The sequence below is a fragment of the Drosophila ananassae genome, chromosome 2R (assembly GCF_017639315.1).
Source record: "Drosophila ananassae strain 14024-0371.13 chromosome 2R, ASM1763931v2, whole genome shotgun sequence".
NCBI classification, from domain to species: Eukaryota; Metazoa; Arthropoda; class Insecta; order Diptera; family Drosophilidae; genus Drosophila; species Drosophila ananassae.
Window position 1 is genome coordinate 10861860 of NC_057928.1, and position 13653 is coordinate 10875512.

The 13653-nt window shown below is 43.3% G+C and overlaps 2 protein-coding genes across 16 annotated transcripts; one reads left to right on the plus strand and one right to left on the minus strand.

Moving 5' to 3' along the window:
- Window positions 1–2955: 2955 nt before the first annotated feature.
- On the minus strand, window positions 2956–12576 carry LOC6493501 (JNK-interacting protein 3). Of its 15 annotated transcripts, none has more exons than XR_001408913.3 (17): window positions 11779–12576; window positions 10502–10522; window positions 9754–9990; window positions 9541–9696; window positions 9078–9480; window positions 8816–8920; window positions 8531–8566; window positions 8009–8026; window positions 7470–7527; window positions 7219–7397; window positions 6942–7164; window positions 5281–6876; window positions 5000–5220; window positions 4743–4943; window positions 4597–4657; window positions 4335–4431; window positions 3696–3830 (listed from the first exon to the last, which is right to left on the minus strand). XR_001408913.3 is itself a non-coding variant. In XM_014908924.3 (16 exons), exons 1-16 carry the CDS (start codon window positions 11878–11880, stop codon window positions 3827–3829), a joined length of 3621 nt encoding a protein of 1206 aa, XP_014764410.1. In that variant the 5' UTR covers window positions 11881–12576; the 3' UTR covers window positions 2956–3826. The 15 variants fall into 15 exon arrangements, 10 of the variants coding, with proteins under 10 accessions (XP_014764410.1, XP_044570672.1, XP_001957877.1 ...); XR_006507062.1 differs by having other exon boundaries at window positions 4329–4431; XM_014908924.3 differs by lacking the exon at window positions 4335–4431 and having other exon boundaries at window positions 2956–3830.
- A 57-nt stretch (window positions 12577–12633) lies between these two features.
- LOC6506440 (signal recognition particle 9 kDa protein) lies at window positions 12634–13441 on the plus strand. Its single transcript, XM_001957840.4, has 2 exons — window positions 12634–12869; window positions 12927–13441. The coding sequence occupies exons 1-2, from the start codon at window positions 12729–12731 to the stop codon at window positions 13017–13019; spliced, it is 234 nt and encodes a 77-aa protein (XP_001957876.1). The 5' UTR covers window positions 12634–12728; the 3' UTR covers window positions 13020–13441.
- Window positions 13442–13653: the final 212 nt, after the last annotated feature.

Genomic DNA, 13653 nt, shown 5'->3' on the forward strand with positions numbered 1-13653 from the left:
GGGTCTACTCCTTATACTAACCATCACACGCCTCTGGACAATCCTCATCATTTTCCAGATGAGGAGCTCCACTTCCAAAACGAACAACATTGCCAAAAGGAACACACCTCTCAGGGCGATCAGCACTGGCAGGACGAGCACCAGTGGCAGGACAACTATCAAGACGAGTATACCTCACAGGACAAGTACCACTGGCAGGACCAGCTCCACTACCAAGACGAACGCATCTCTCAGGACGAGCACCGCTATCAAGACGAGCACCGCTATCAAGACGAGCAACAGTGGCAAGACAAGCACCAAAGGCAGAACAACTATCAAGACGATTATACCTATCAGAACCAGCACCAAAGGCAGGACAACTATCAAGACGAGTGTACCTCTCAAGACCAGCACCAGTGGCAGGACGAGCTTCACTATCAAGACGAGTACACCCCTCAGGACAAGTACCACTGGCAAGACGGTCTCCACTCTCAGGAAGAGCACCATTCACAGGTAGAACGTTACTCTGAGGACGAGTTCCAATCACAGGATGAACACCACTCTCAGGACGAGCATGACTCCTTCAAAACCGAACCGGATCCCGCTTCCACGGCAAACGGGATTGACAAAGTTGTCATTGGCGTCCTCGACAGGGCAGCTAGCGGCGGGTTTATCTCACGTGAAAACTGGAAAATTGTTGAAGGGGAGTTGCAGGACAATTTCCTGGGCCACCTGGAGAGATTTGGCGGACCCCCTCCGGTATGCCGGGACGGGGGCTGGCATCAAGGACGCGTGAAATTGATCGCGTGTCAGGATGCCAGATCAGCGTATATGTACAAACAGGCCGTGGCAGCTCTTGGGGAGGTCTATGAAGGCGCCATGCTAGAAGCGGTGGACTCGGATCAGATCCCATTTGTGCCAAGGGCCCACATTTGGGTGTCAGCCAAACCAGCCGAGCCAGAGAGGATTCTCAAGCTGCTACAGGTGTGTAATCCGCAGATGCCATCGGCGGATTGGAGAGTGACCCGCGTGTGCGACCCTGAAGGAAACTCGAGGCAGATTTCTGTCACACTCAACGAAAAGTCGCTGGATGCTCTGGAGAAGGTCAACGGACTACTTCAGTACGGTTGCCGCCAGGTATTCGTACGGATCTACAAGAGTGATACCAAAAACAAAAAGGGCGCAGCGGAGCCGGATCTGGATGTTGTCGTTGTGGACCCAGAAAAGCTGAAAAAAGATATCGAAAAGACCGAATACTATCCGTACCAACCTTCAGGGGAGACCTATCAAGGGTCGGAGTGGAAGGATCGGAGTAGAAGGGAGTGGTGAACCAAAATTCTGTTCCATAGGGAAACTACACCTCTTACTTTAAAGCCAGAAAAGAACTAAATTAGAAAATGAAATAAAATGAATTTTTTCTTAGCTTTGCTTTTAAGATTTGAAGAAAATGGGGGAAAAACTATTAATGTAAAAGTTGAATGGAACTGTTAATGATGTAACTTTCTATTTAATCGCACTGTTTATGGGAACAGTTCTTATCAATGGAATAGTATTCTATTCCTATAGTATATCGTAGTGTAGCAGAATGGTATATATTGGCGGGTAACGCAACCTCCTCCAACAATATAACGACCTGTCTTTCGGAAGCAAGTACTACCATGGCGTTTGTGAATCACATTCAAAACGAAAAGCTGGCCAGAGAGTTAAAAGCGATGGAAAATACTATGAACTTAAGGATACAAGAAAACGTCGAAAAACACCAAAAAGAATTGAAGAAAATGGACGAAAAGCTGCAGATACATCTCAAGGAAATGGATATTGAAGCTGCTCTGAAAATGAAACAAATGGATGTGGATATGAGGAAAATGGAGCTGCAAGCCGAAGAAAAGTGGCGAAAATATGAGTTAAGTTTGAAGTACAAAACTAATGAAATTAATAAATTTTCTTAACAATGTTCCTGTTAAGGGGCGATTCAAGGAAAAAATATGAAATAATGTCCATTGTCTTTCCAATCTAAGATAATAAAGGGAACACTTTTCTTATCAATAGAATCAGTTTGAAAATGGTATATATGGGCTTCCAAAGAAACTACTTTTAACAATACAGAAAGCCACTTATTGAAAGCTAGTTCGGCAATGGATTTTTCGAATCATTTACTGAATGAAAATCGGGCTAAAGAGTTTATGATTATGGATAATAATTTTAAATTTCGAAAGCAAGAAAACGATGAGAGAACCGACAAGGAGTTGAAGAAAATGGACGAAAAACTGCAGATACGTCTCAAGGAAATGGATATTGAAGCTGCTCTGAAAATGAAACAAATGGAGGTGGATATGAGGAAAATGGAGCTGCAAGCCGAAGAAAAGTGGCGAAAATATGAGTTAAGTTTGAAGTACAAAACTAATGAAAAAATTTGATAAAAATATTTGTAAATAAAGAGTCATTCATCGCAAAAGAACCAAACATATGACAGACTGCGAGTTATTTTCTAATCTAAGATAATCGAAACAGATAGCTTATAGTTCCTCATAAAAGTGGAACAATGGAAGCCCTTTTCTTATCAATAGAATCAGTTTGAAAATGGTATATATTGGCGTCCAAAGCAACCTCCTCCAACCATATAACAACGACCTGCCTTTGAGAGACAATTCAGTCATGGAGTTTACAGTGGAATTTAATTTTGAAGCATTTATGAAAATGCAAGCTGTTGAAAACTCCTTACGTTTAGAGGAAGTGGAAAAAAGACACCAACAGGAAGTGGAGTTGAAGAAAATTGAGGAAAAGCGGAAAATAGAGGAAAAGGAACAGGAAGTAGAAACGGCACTGAAGCTAAAAAAAATGGAGATGGACATGAAGAGGAAGGAACTCAAAGCGGAAGGGAAGTGGCGAAAATATGAGACAGATTTCAAATATAATATTAACAAAAATAATTGAATAAAACAATTGTGCTTCTGAAAATTATAAAAAACAAAAGTATTTGAGTTTTTTGGTCAGTTTACGATTTATTACTAACATAGGCTTACTAACAAAATGAATAACAATCAAGGTTAAGGCATGAAATTTTTCAACTAAAGATTAAAATTATTTAACAAAGTAACTAAACATAAATTGCTCATCAATTGCGTTTTAAATAAACACAAACAAAACAAAAAAAAATTAAACCTATTTATTTGTAAAGGAAATTAAGATTCTACTATATATTTGGACAAAGAATCACGCAGAAATTCCCTCGAAAAGGCGCACTTTTCCGTATCATGTTCAGATATATATATATATATATTTTTTTAAATTTATGTTTTATGTGGTGTTTTTGTGTAAAATATATATATAACTTGCTGCCAGCTAAGCGCATAAAATTTACAAATTTAAATCTTAGTTCACGTTATGTTTAATATATATATATTTCTTGAAATATTTTAGCCGGCTATCACGGATAAATAACTTTGCAGTTTCATTTTATTTTTATATTATTTGTTTAGGTTTTTTTTTATCTTTTTGGTTTTTAATCGAAGCAATGTAAAACAATTGGGGGATAGAAGGCTTAATCATGAAATTTGTTTAACTAAATTATAAAATAGAACCAATGGATTTAGTCATTGTGGTAGGTATCGTTTTAAGGTATGTTAGATAAATACTAAGTTTAAGGTAATCCTTTCGCTAGCCTGCAGGTGTACATGTATGTATATATGCTTTTTTTCATATAACTGCTATAAATATTCATTTGCACTTAATACCGGATAATCGGCCTTAACGCTGACTAACATGCCACACAATCAAGTAGCTCTTATCGCCCCGGTTCTCGATCGTTTGATTTGGTTCCAGTTGAATACTGTTCTCCATATCGTTATCATCTGTAAATAGTCGGAATAAAAAATATAAGTTTTTATTTATCAAATTAAGGGGAACCACACGAATTAAAAATTAATCGATGAGTTAGTGCTTCGATGATGAAAACTACAAAGATATTTTGTACAGGGCACACGTAGTTGGGAAGTCCTGGGATTTTTTTTTTTTATTTTTATGAATTAATAAGCTAGTGTAAAGTGTTTAAAAAATCAAATAAATAAATAATGTTAATGGCAAATAACTAAAAAATATAATTTTATACAAGTAAAGTGACTTTATATACAGATTTCCAACCCGGATACTTAGTGTTTAAGGACAAAGGACACGGTACACCATTAAGACTGAGTGCGGCTTGAAAGTGATTGTGCTTAGGACACTACACGGAATGGATTGAGATCCGCAAGACTTTATAGTATTTGGGATTTGTTTGCAGTCTTTGGATTAGGATATAGGAGATATTGGTGCCGATAAGAAACAAGAAATAAATTATAAATGGGACTTGCTTAAACCTGGCTTAGGAGCTTAATTCAGTTCAGGTCACGTCTTGGACAAATGCCGCCATCCATTGTGGGATTCTGGGACACTTCCTGCTACAGATTGAAGGTTCTACGGGCGGGGCAGAAATCGCACAATTAAGTCGCAAACATAATCAAAACATACAAAATTGGGACAATAACAGAACTAAGCATTCAACTAAAAATGTATAAACTAAAAAAGGCAAAGCGGAAAGGATAAAAAAAAATAAAAATCAAAAATAAAACCAAATCTTACGTATCAACTTTCCAAACTATCAAGTGCGCTGCATTATCGCTAGCATCGTACTTATCATGTCCTGCAGATGGGATGGAATATGGAATGGTTATAGACGGCTCGGATAGAGACTCAGAGCTTTGCCTCCGAGCCACTGTTCCACTTACTTATGCGAAAATCGATGTAACCCTCGCCACCGCACATGACCAGCATATCCGGTCGCTTGTTGGTGAAGGTCAGTCCTCCGTTCAGGTTCGGTTGCTGCAGCATCGGCACCGAAACAAAGAACTTCACGGCATCCCGATGACCATGGAAGGAAAGTTGAGCGTTGGCCATACAACACAGCGGCATCTGTCCATGGGGATCGGCTGTGGAGGACATTCAACACGTTAGATAAGAAGACTGAGATCAGAGAGGGACTTACATGACGACTTCTGCTGGACCTCAGCCAGGGGCACTGAGATGATAACCCCGTTGCTGGTGCCGATCCACAGCCTGTTGCAGGACACCATCAGAGCAGTGATGCGGACAAAGCTGAAGCCGAGCTTGCCGGTGCCGAGCATTTTGGACACATACGGCTCAATATCGACGTCCTGCTTGTGCTCGAACGTATGGGTGTTGTACAGTCGCAGCGTGGAGTCCAGTCTGAGAAACCATAGAACACAATTAGTAGCAAGAGTTGCTCAAGAAAATAAAACAAATTACCTTATGGACACCCAGACTCCAGCGCCGGTGGACGCCATTTGACGCACTTGGCTCTCCTTGCGCGGATGGGCGTCCAGCGAATGCACAATGTTGAGCGATACCGGGTCAACGATAAAGATCTTGTTGCGGTGCGCCGCCCATATGCGCTCGCCGGCCACACAGAGGCAACGTATCGAATGGTTGCGATCACCGAGCGTCACCAGGTGATAGCTATTCAGATCCCATTGGCCGTCTGTCTGGCGGCGGAACACGGCTAGCTGGGCATTGGCGAGCGCCACAACAACCCTCGCCTCCACATGCACAATCGCCAGGACAGCGTCCGGCAGCTGAACCTTGTGCAGGCATTCGTGCCACCTTCCCACACTGCTGTGCACATACAACCATCCGTCCTGGGCGCCCATCCACATGGTGGGCCCCACCGAGCTCATGGCTGGCTCTTCGCGCTCCTTGGTACCCAGAATAGGATTCAGGGACTTGGTGGCGAACAGTACACTGTTGCTATTGTTGTTATTATTTGCCTGATTGACGCCGTCAGCGGCCAGGCGCTGCGGAGCTCCGGGCAGGGCTTGGCGGATCTTGATGGCTTCCACATTACCAAGTGGCTCCTCGGCATCAACTGCTGGCATCTGCTCGTTGGACTTCTCGGTGGCTTCCTTGGCCTCCTCCTCCTCCTGCTGCTGCTTGTGTTCATCCTCTGTCTTTGGTTTCACGCGCACAAACTCCACCTTGCCGAGTAGTTCTGGTCCTTCGCCCGGCCTCTGCAGCATCTCACCCGCCTTGACCACCTCCGACTGCTCCAGCAGGGCGTAATCGCTTTCCATTGCTCCCTGGACCGAGGCTATGCAGAGCAGATGCGAGGAGCATATGGGAAAGGCATCCAGCACGGTGGCAGACTGGTTGGCATCCACCACACTGACGGTGCTGGCGGCATGGGTGCTCGTACAAATCCACACAAATGAGCTGAGCTGTGTCTCCGGCTCCAGGGTCTCCAAGCTGGCGCGTGCCATCTGCCTGTCCAGCGCCTCCACACTGTGCTCCGCTGTGGGGCTGGTAATCTCGGCTATCTTCAGCGTGGATTTCGGTGCATAGGGTGAATTGGCAGATATCAGGGATTGCCCGTCCTTGGTGAAGCCCCCGTGAAGATTCACGCCCGCCGCACAGAACACTTTCATGTGGGGCGACGCTTCCGCCAGGGGATTACAGTAAACTGGGACCGGTACGCCGCCGGAATGCCGGCTGGGATTCGCCTCCTGATTGGCCTTGTTGATCGGCAAACTCCAGCCGTAGGCATGCAGCCGGCCGTCCTCTTTTTGGACATGGGCGCGCAGTTGCCGGTACTGCTCTCGGCGGCGCGCACTAATCCGTTCCGAGCCGCCCTCCTCGGCATAGTCCTTCGGCAGAATGAGGGCATTGGCCAGACCGGCACTGGCTGGGTGAACGGGCGGCTGGCCGCTGGTTAGGGCAAGGCGATTGTCGCCTCCTCCACCTCGGCTAGGAGATCCGTGGCTGTGGGCAGGGCTTCCTCCGCCGGTGTGACGAAACATCGGCCCCCCTCCGAGACCGTCCGCGACGCGTTCCGTCGGGCGGTTGGAGGGGCTGTTTGGAAGAAGTTCAAAAGTTAATTGTCTGCATGGTAAGGAGGTATGTCCTTTGGGACTTACGTAAAAAGATTACTAAAGTACTTCCAAATGCTTTGCTTCGATTTCTTGTCCAGATTATCTACGGTCCGGGTGGCCCGTAGAATTTCTGTGAGGCGGACTGCCTCCTGGAGCTCCATCAGACGCTCCTTGTACTGGTTACGCTCCATCAGCACCATGGCCATTTCGACGCGAGTGAATCTCTTGCGCTGCGCCAGTGGGACATCGTTCTCCTCTTGCTCTGTGCCTAGGGAATAGTGTTTAGCTTGAAATCCTATAGAAATAATGAGATTATACTCACTCTGCTGCTTGACCTGCTCCTTGGCCTTCTTCAGCTCATCCTCCAGCTCGCTGATGCGCTGCCGGAGCTTAGTCCTGGATTGCTGCATGGCGTTCAGTTCCTCCCGCACGATTTCAATCTCACCCGTCAGCTCGTCCACTTTGACAATCAAATCGTCCTTGACGATATTGAGGGCGTTTCTGTTGGGAGGGAGGAAAAGGTTATAATTTAATGATTTCGGTTAGTTGATATTCTCCAATGGAGATACTTACTTGGTGGCCAATAGCTCATTGTTTTCCATGATGAGATTTTCAACCTCCTTGCCCATGCCTGGAAAATGATTCAAATCTGAGTTAGAAAAGGATAATAGCAAGTTTAATTACAAAACAAGTGTGAAAAGTGTTAGGAGAAGGCAAGTGAAACTCGAATGTGTGTTAGTTGAATGGGAGATGGGTGCAATTTCATAAAAATTATAACAAAATAGAGTACGGCAAGTTTTTCTAAACTAAAATGGAATGATGCAGTCATAAAATAAGAGGAAACTACCAAAACCTTTTCAATAAAAACTAGCAGAGAGTAGAGAAAATGGAAAACAAAAACCAAATATGGAAACCAAATGGAAATGGCCCTACTTTCAAACACAAACACCAGAAGATAAAGGAAAACCAAGAGGAAATGCCAGGCAGCGATTCGAAGGATAACTTACGATGGCGAAAGGATCATAGAGAAAATAACTACTATTAGATCCTACGGTTAGGAGCTACTATATCTCTAGTTATGGGGGGATGGTTGTGGCGCACTTTAAACTTACCGAAATAGTTGTCGTTAGCTTCAAATACAATATTGTTGATTGGATTTATGATTTTTGTTTATTTTTTTTAGTAAGAGATATTGGTTGGAGGGAGTAAACGAAATGGTTGGGATTTTTGGACAAGTAGAATTCGGCATAAAAGAAAGAGAAATTTGATTAGCGGTCAATGGTATTAAATTTTATTAAATTTAGTTTTTTTTCTAAAAAATGTCATATTTTTTTATCTAATTCGCTATTTAGCAGGCTGACACATACTTTCGAGCTTAAATAATTTCCAACAGTTATCACAAAGAAGGTAAACACACACATAATACGCAACTACTTAAGATCCTTCGACAATAATATCTTAGTTTTGATTTTTGTTTTTTCAGTCGATTCTCGCATGATATTTTATGTATTTACAGGTTATATAGATGAATCCATATATGTAGGAATTATATGGTGTTTGTGGCTGAGTTTCTTGCAATTGTCTTTGCTGTGGCTGCTGCGATTGATGGGCTTGTGGGGTTGAGTGGTACCTACCTGAGGACGCGTACTCTCCGGGATGTACCCAGCTGCCTAAAGGATATTTCGAAATCCGTGTTTGTGTGTTGCAAGGATTTGTTGTTTGGTGCACGGTAGAAGCAAATTAAAAGGAAGAAAAAGGATATTGGCATTCAGTATAGCTTCTATGAGTTTCTAGAGTTCGTTTTTTGGGGAGTCTAGAAAACAGGACATTCTCTTGAGGTCACAGGAAGTCTCTTGTTTTCCTTTTTGTATTTTTTTAAGCAACATTTAGGGTGCAGTTTGGAGTTCTCCTAGTCTCACCTGTCACAATCTCATTCTCTTCACTCTCCTCATTGTCCTGGAAGGACAGCTCTTGGTAGAGGTTGTTGTCCGACCTTTGCTCCTTCTTGGTGGTCGATCGACCAACTGGGATGGGGTTTTGGATCGGGATGTTTTGGAGTTTCGGTTGTGGATTTTAGTCAAGTTAACACAAAAATCAAAAATAGAGAAAAGGAAACATTAGTACGGTGAGTTGGTTCAGTAGAAGGCAGAGAAATATCATCTACAGGACACTGTCACCTACCATTAGCGGGCACATTTGGCACAACAGGACTGTCGGGGCTCTGGGGCGAGGTGGCCTGATTCTGCTGCTGCAGCGCATCGGTGACAGCACCGCGCTCCACCGTTCCAGCCAGGCTGTCCAGCTCGTTCTGCAGCGATGGCGGTCCTGAGTCATCCGACTGACTGCCCACACTGCAAATGGTCTCGGTGTCCAGCATCACAGAGTTCTCCAGCGAGGCAAACCCATAGGAGACGGGACCAGAGCTTCGGGCAACCGGATTCAGGCGCGCTCGACTCACTTCCATGCGATCGGAGGCGGTGCTCATTTGGGAGTGGGTGGAGCCCATCAGCATCTTGGTGCGTTCCATGTAGTCCACATGGTTCTTGAACAGTTCCGTATACCGTTCGTGCAGCTTGTTGTACTCCTGAGGGGTTGATAGCCACGATTATAGAGGTTCTAATAGGTATTTTTTAGAATGTGTCACCTTTTTGAGGTCCGCTTCCCGCTCCTCCAGGCGGCTGGCATGCTCCAGACTATTTTTGTGCTTCAGCTCCAGCATTCGCACAATGCTCTCCACCGATTCGAGTCTAGTGGCCAGCTCCTTGTTCTCCTGCTCCGCCAGATCCTCGGCCTCCAGTAGCTAAAAGATTATTATTTGATTAAAATTTATTTCCAATTAAAAAAAATGTGTGTTAACCTTCTGTTCGGACTGCTTGCGGGCACTCTTCTCCCGCTCATATTGTGTCACCAGCTGCTCGTTGTCCTCCCGCAGCAGCTCCACCTCCACGTCCTGCTCCTGATTGATGCGATAGGAGGCGTCCAGGCACTCCAGCACGTTCACCAGCAGCGGCATCAGGTTCTTCACCACATCCTCGTCGTACCGATTGATCATTCGCTCGAACTCCTGATAGATGCTCCCAGCCAGTTGTTGGACCTGCAAGGAGGCGTGGCACAAGGCGAGATAGAAGAAGAAAAGGAAGTGCATAAGTTATCTGATTTAATAATTGAGGGGAAAAGAACACAAGGTGCATGGGATTAGTAGAATTAAATATATCTGGAATTTATTTACAAATAAATATTCCATTCATTCGCCTAATTAAGTCACGTTCTTATGAATGGAGAGCTCTTGAAGCTGCCATGATATAGAGGTATATAGCCCCCCCTTGGTGATCGTAAGCTGGGAGACTGACTCTAGTAATCTCCACAACAGCGGGAAAGGTCAAGGTCTTGACACCTTCTCGGCCTTAGATTGTTAGTAAAGAAGTTTTGAGAACAAAAAACAAGTGCAGGGCGTGAAATGTGGTCATTAAGAGAATAATATGGTTAATATTATAATAATATATCGTGCAATTACGTATCAGAATGTGAGATAAAAAGATATAGAACGGATAGTTATAGAAAACAGATCTATAATGGAACAGAAATGAAAATTTTGGATAACTCACGATGCTGACAACCTGTTCGTTCTGAAAGAGAAAGAAAAGAACAAAAAACAGGTGTAAAGGACACATAAAACAAAAGTTTCAAAATTAATTTAAATAAAAATAAGGGAAAAAACTCAGGGTGAAATGAGGAGTGAATTATTTACAAAAAAAATTAACATAAATGTGGCAACTAATGAGGAAATTATAATGTCCAAGAGTGCAGTTCTAATAGAGTGATTTTCTTATTAATTAAATAATTAACAAAAAAAGTAACAGCTGTTAGATAAATTTTATTATTATTCTCCCCTCCTCTCTTCAAAAAGACAGACCAAGGCTGGTCTCAGACTTGACTTAAAAGGCCAACCATCCAAAGTCATGCCAACATTTTTGGCCAGACTTGTTTCTTAAATAGTTTCTATGGCCGTCTGTGGGCCAAGAAACACGTTTTCAGACTCATTACTCAATTAACAGGTAGCTTATCAGAGGAAACATGTGCGCTGTTCAGAGCTCGGTGCGGTGGGGGCACCTGATGAGCTCATTGGGAAGGGCAGGAAGTATATCACACTGCCACCAGTACCCTGACAGAGTCCCCCTATAATTTGCATGACCCGATTAGGCCCGGGGAAGCTGATAAAGTGCAAAATCAATCAAAGAATTAGGGTGAAAAATAAAAAATAAATCTCAGATGGCAAAAAATCGAGGAAAAAGTTCAAGTTTTGTTTTCTGTGCAAAAGGATTGCGTGAGTGGTCATAAAATTAAGGAACCCACTGACTAACTTTATTGATTATTGGACTCCAGTTTCTATTATACCCTCTTGGTCCTCTTTCTCGGCTCTCTTCCAGCTTTTTTTTTTCTATTTTTGGCTCTTCCACTCAACCACTCGAATGTCAATGACCAGAAGGCATCAGCTGATGCATAATAAACAATTGTTGGATGCGCTTTTTTATTTAAATAATTATTATAATCACTCGAAAAAAGAGAGCTTCAAGATAGAGGGAAAAGAAAGCCGGTACTGCGATTGTATAGCATTTCCGCTTGGGACACTTTTATAGCCTCATTATCTCATGTTTGTCTGCTGAGGGTGCTAAGGAGCACCAGCCAAGAAAAGATATGCTCTTTATCGGACCTGTGATTCAGTGGCGGACAATTCTTTTTTTCTTTTCAATTTTTATACATTTTTTTTACTTAAAAATAGCATTTTATTCTTAAATCTAAGGCAGGTGCATAGTATCCCCGAGTTATTAGTGTGGATAGTCTTATGGATAGAGGCACTTGTGGATCGCTGGCTGGCAGTTACCTTCTCCGACATGACCATGTTGTTGTCCTCCGTCCCGTAGACGGTCTCCGCCCCAGACTGTGGGCCTCCATTGTTGAGCAGGGTATCGTCGTTGTCCATCATGATGGGGCTGGATGCGAAAACAGAGAGATCGCCTCTCTGTATCTCCTTTAAATGAAATTTATTGTGTCTTTTTGGGGTGTAGGCTGTTGGGTGTTGGGGGTGTTGTGGGTGTGGGTGTGGGTGGGTGCACTTGCTGTTTGGGTCGGACGTCACGCGTTAACCGTTATGCAGGCAATTCGTTTTCAACCCCAACAACAATAGCGAGTCGTGAGCGAGCGACAGAGAGGGGAATAGGGAAACGTCACCCACACATACGCACTCTTTGCTCCCACTTGATTTGTTTGTGTCACTTGTATTTATATTTTTCAACACTCTAGTATATTGTTTATATTATTAATGAGACTTTTTGTTTCTGCGTGTCACTTTGAATTTGCGTTTTTCATTTTATTTCCCCCTATTGTGGTTGTGGTTGTTGTTGTTTTAGTTTAGCCTCGTCTCTGCTCTTCCCCTTCCAATAACGTTTACATTGCCTTGACTAGATTTCATCTTTTTTCGCGACTTCCTCACGGTGCATTTCCCCGGATTTTGTTACCCACGCCTCCGCGGCCATCCGATGCGTATGATTGAGCACTATTTTTAACGAGTCTATAGATTTTCACATTTTTTTTGCAATAAATATTGCAGTGAGCGAGCGAAGAAGTATGGGTGCAGTGTTGCTGTAACAAGGTGCAGGTAGAATACCAAGTCTTTTCATATCGATAGCTCAAAAATACCAAAATGTATCGATATTTAATATTTATTTAGTATTTTTTTTAGATCCACGGTCACACTGTATCAACGTCACGCCGTCCCGTTGTTGTTGTTTTCATTCATTCCGACTAGGATTTCTTTTTTCCCCAATATCCAAAATGGTTTTTGTGAAGAACTGGGAGGACTTTGAGATTGCCGCCGAGAACATGTACATGGCGAATCCTCAGAACTGCCGCTACACCATGAAATACGTGCACTCCAAGGGACACATACTGCTCAAAATGACAGACAACGTAAAGGTATGGTATCTGATTTCCTGGAGAAACATGCTTTAATCCCCCATTTTCCACCTACAGTGCGTTCAGTACAAAGCCGAGAACATGCCGGACCTGAAGAAGATCGAGAAGATCACCAGCAACCTGGTGGGGCACATGGCTTCCAAGGAGTAATCCCCAAAAGCACCGAACAAATTTGGCCACGGCGGCACTTCTGTCCACAGCCAACAACAACACAACTGCAAAGCACACATGTAAATGAGACACAAAAGTTGTTATTTCTTTGTTGGGACAGATGGATGCAGCCTGTGTGCCATCTACACCCGCAATTGAGTTAGTTTTTAAGGGCGTCGCTGTCCCAGTTCGAATGTGGCGACCAGAGTAGTTGACTGTTTAAACGACATTTCGCCAATGTCGGCTCTGTGCACATTCCGAACACTTGCTGTTGAAAAGCTATATAAGTAGGGTCGCGGCGTGGAACAGTTCTTTGTAAAAGTTAATGATACAACTTTGTATTTATTGTAATGTCAATATGGGCCGAAAACATTTCCATGAAATGCTTCAATTGAAATAAACAAAGGAAATTATGCAGAAAACTGTTGAAATTGTATCGATTTCTTTAAGTTAAAAACATAAGAATACTGACTGGTACAGTCATTTATTTGATTTAAAACCTTTCCAATTTCTTCTCCAATAATCTCTTAAAGAGGTGTCCCAAAGAACTCTTAATTGTCTAACCATTAAAGCGATTAAACAGCCCAAGCAAACAGTTAACAAGCCACCTCAAGGAAGGAGGTGCAACAGCAAC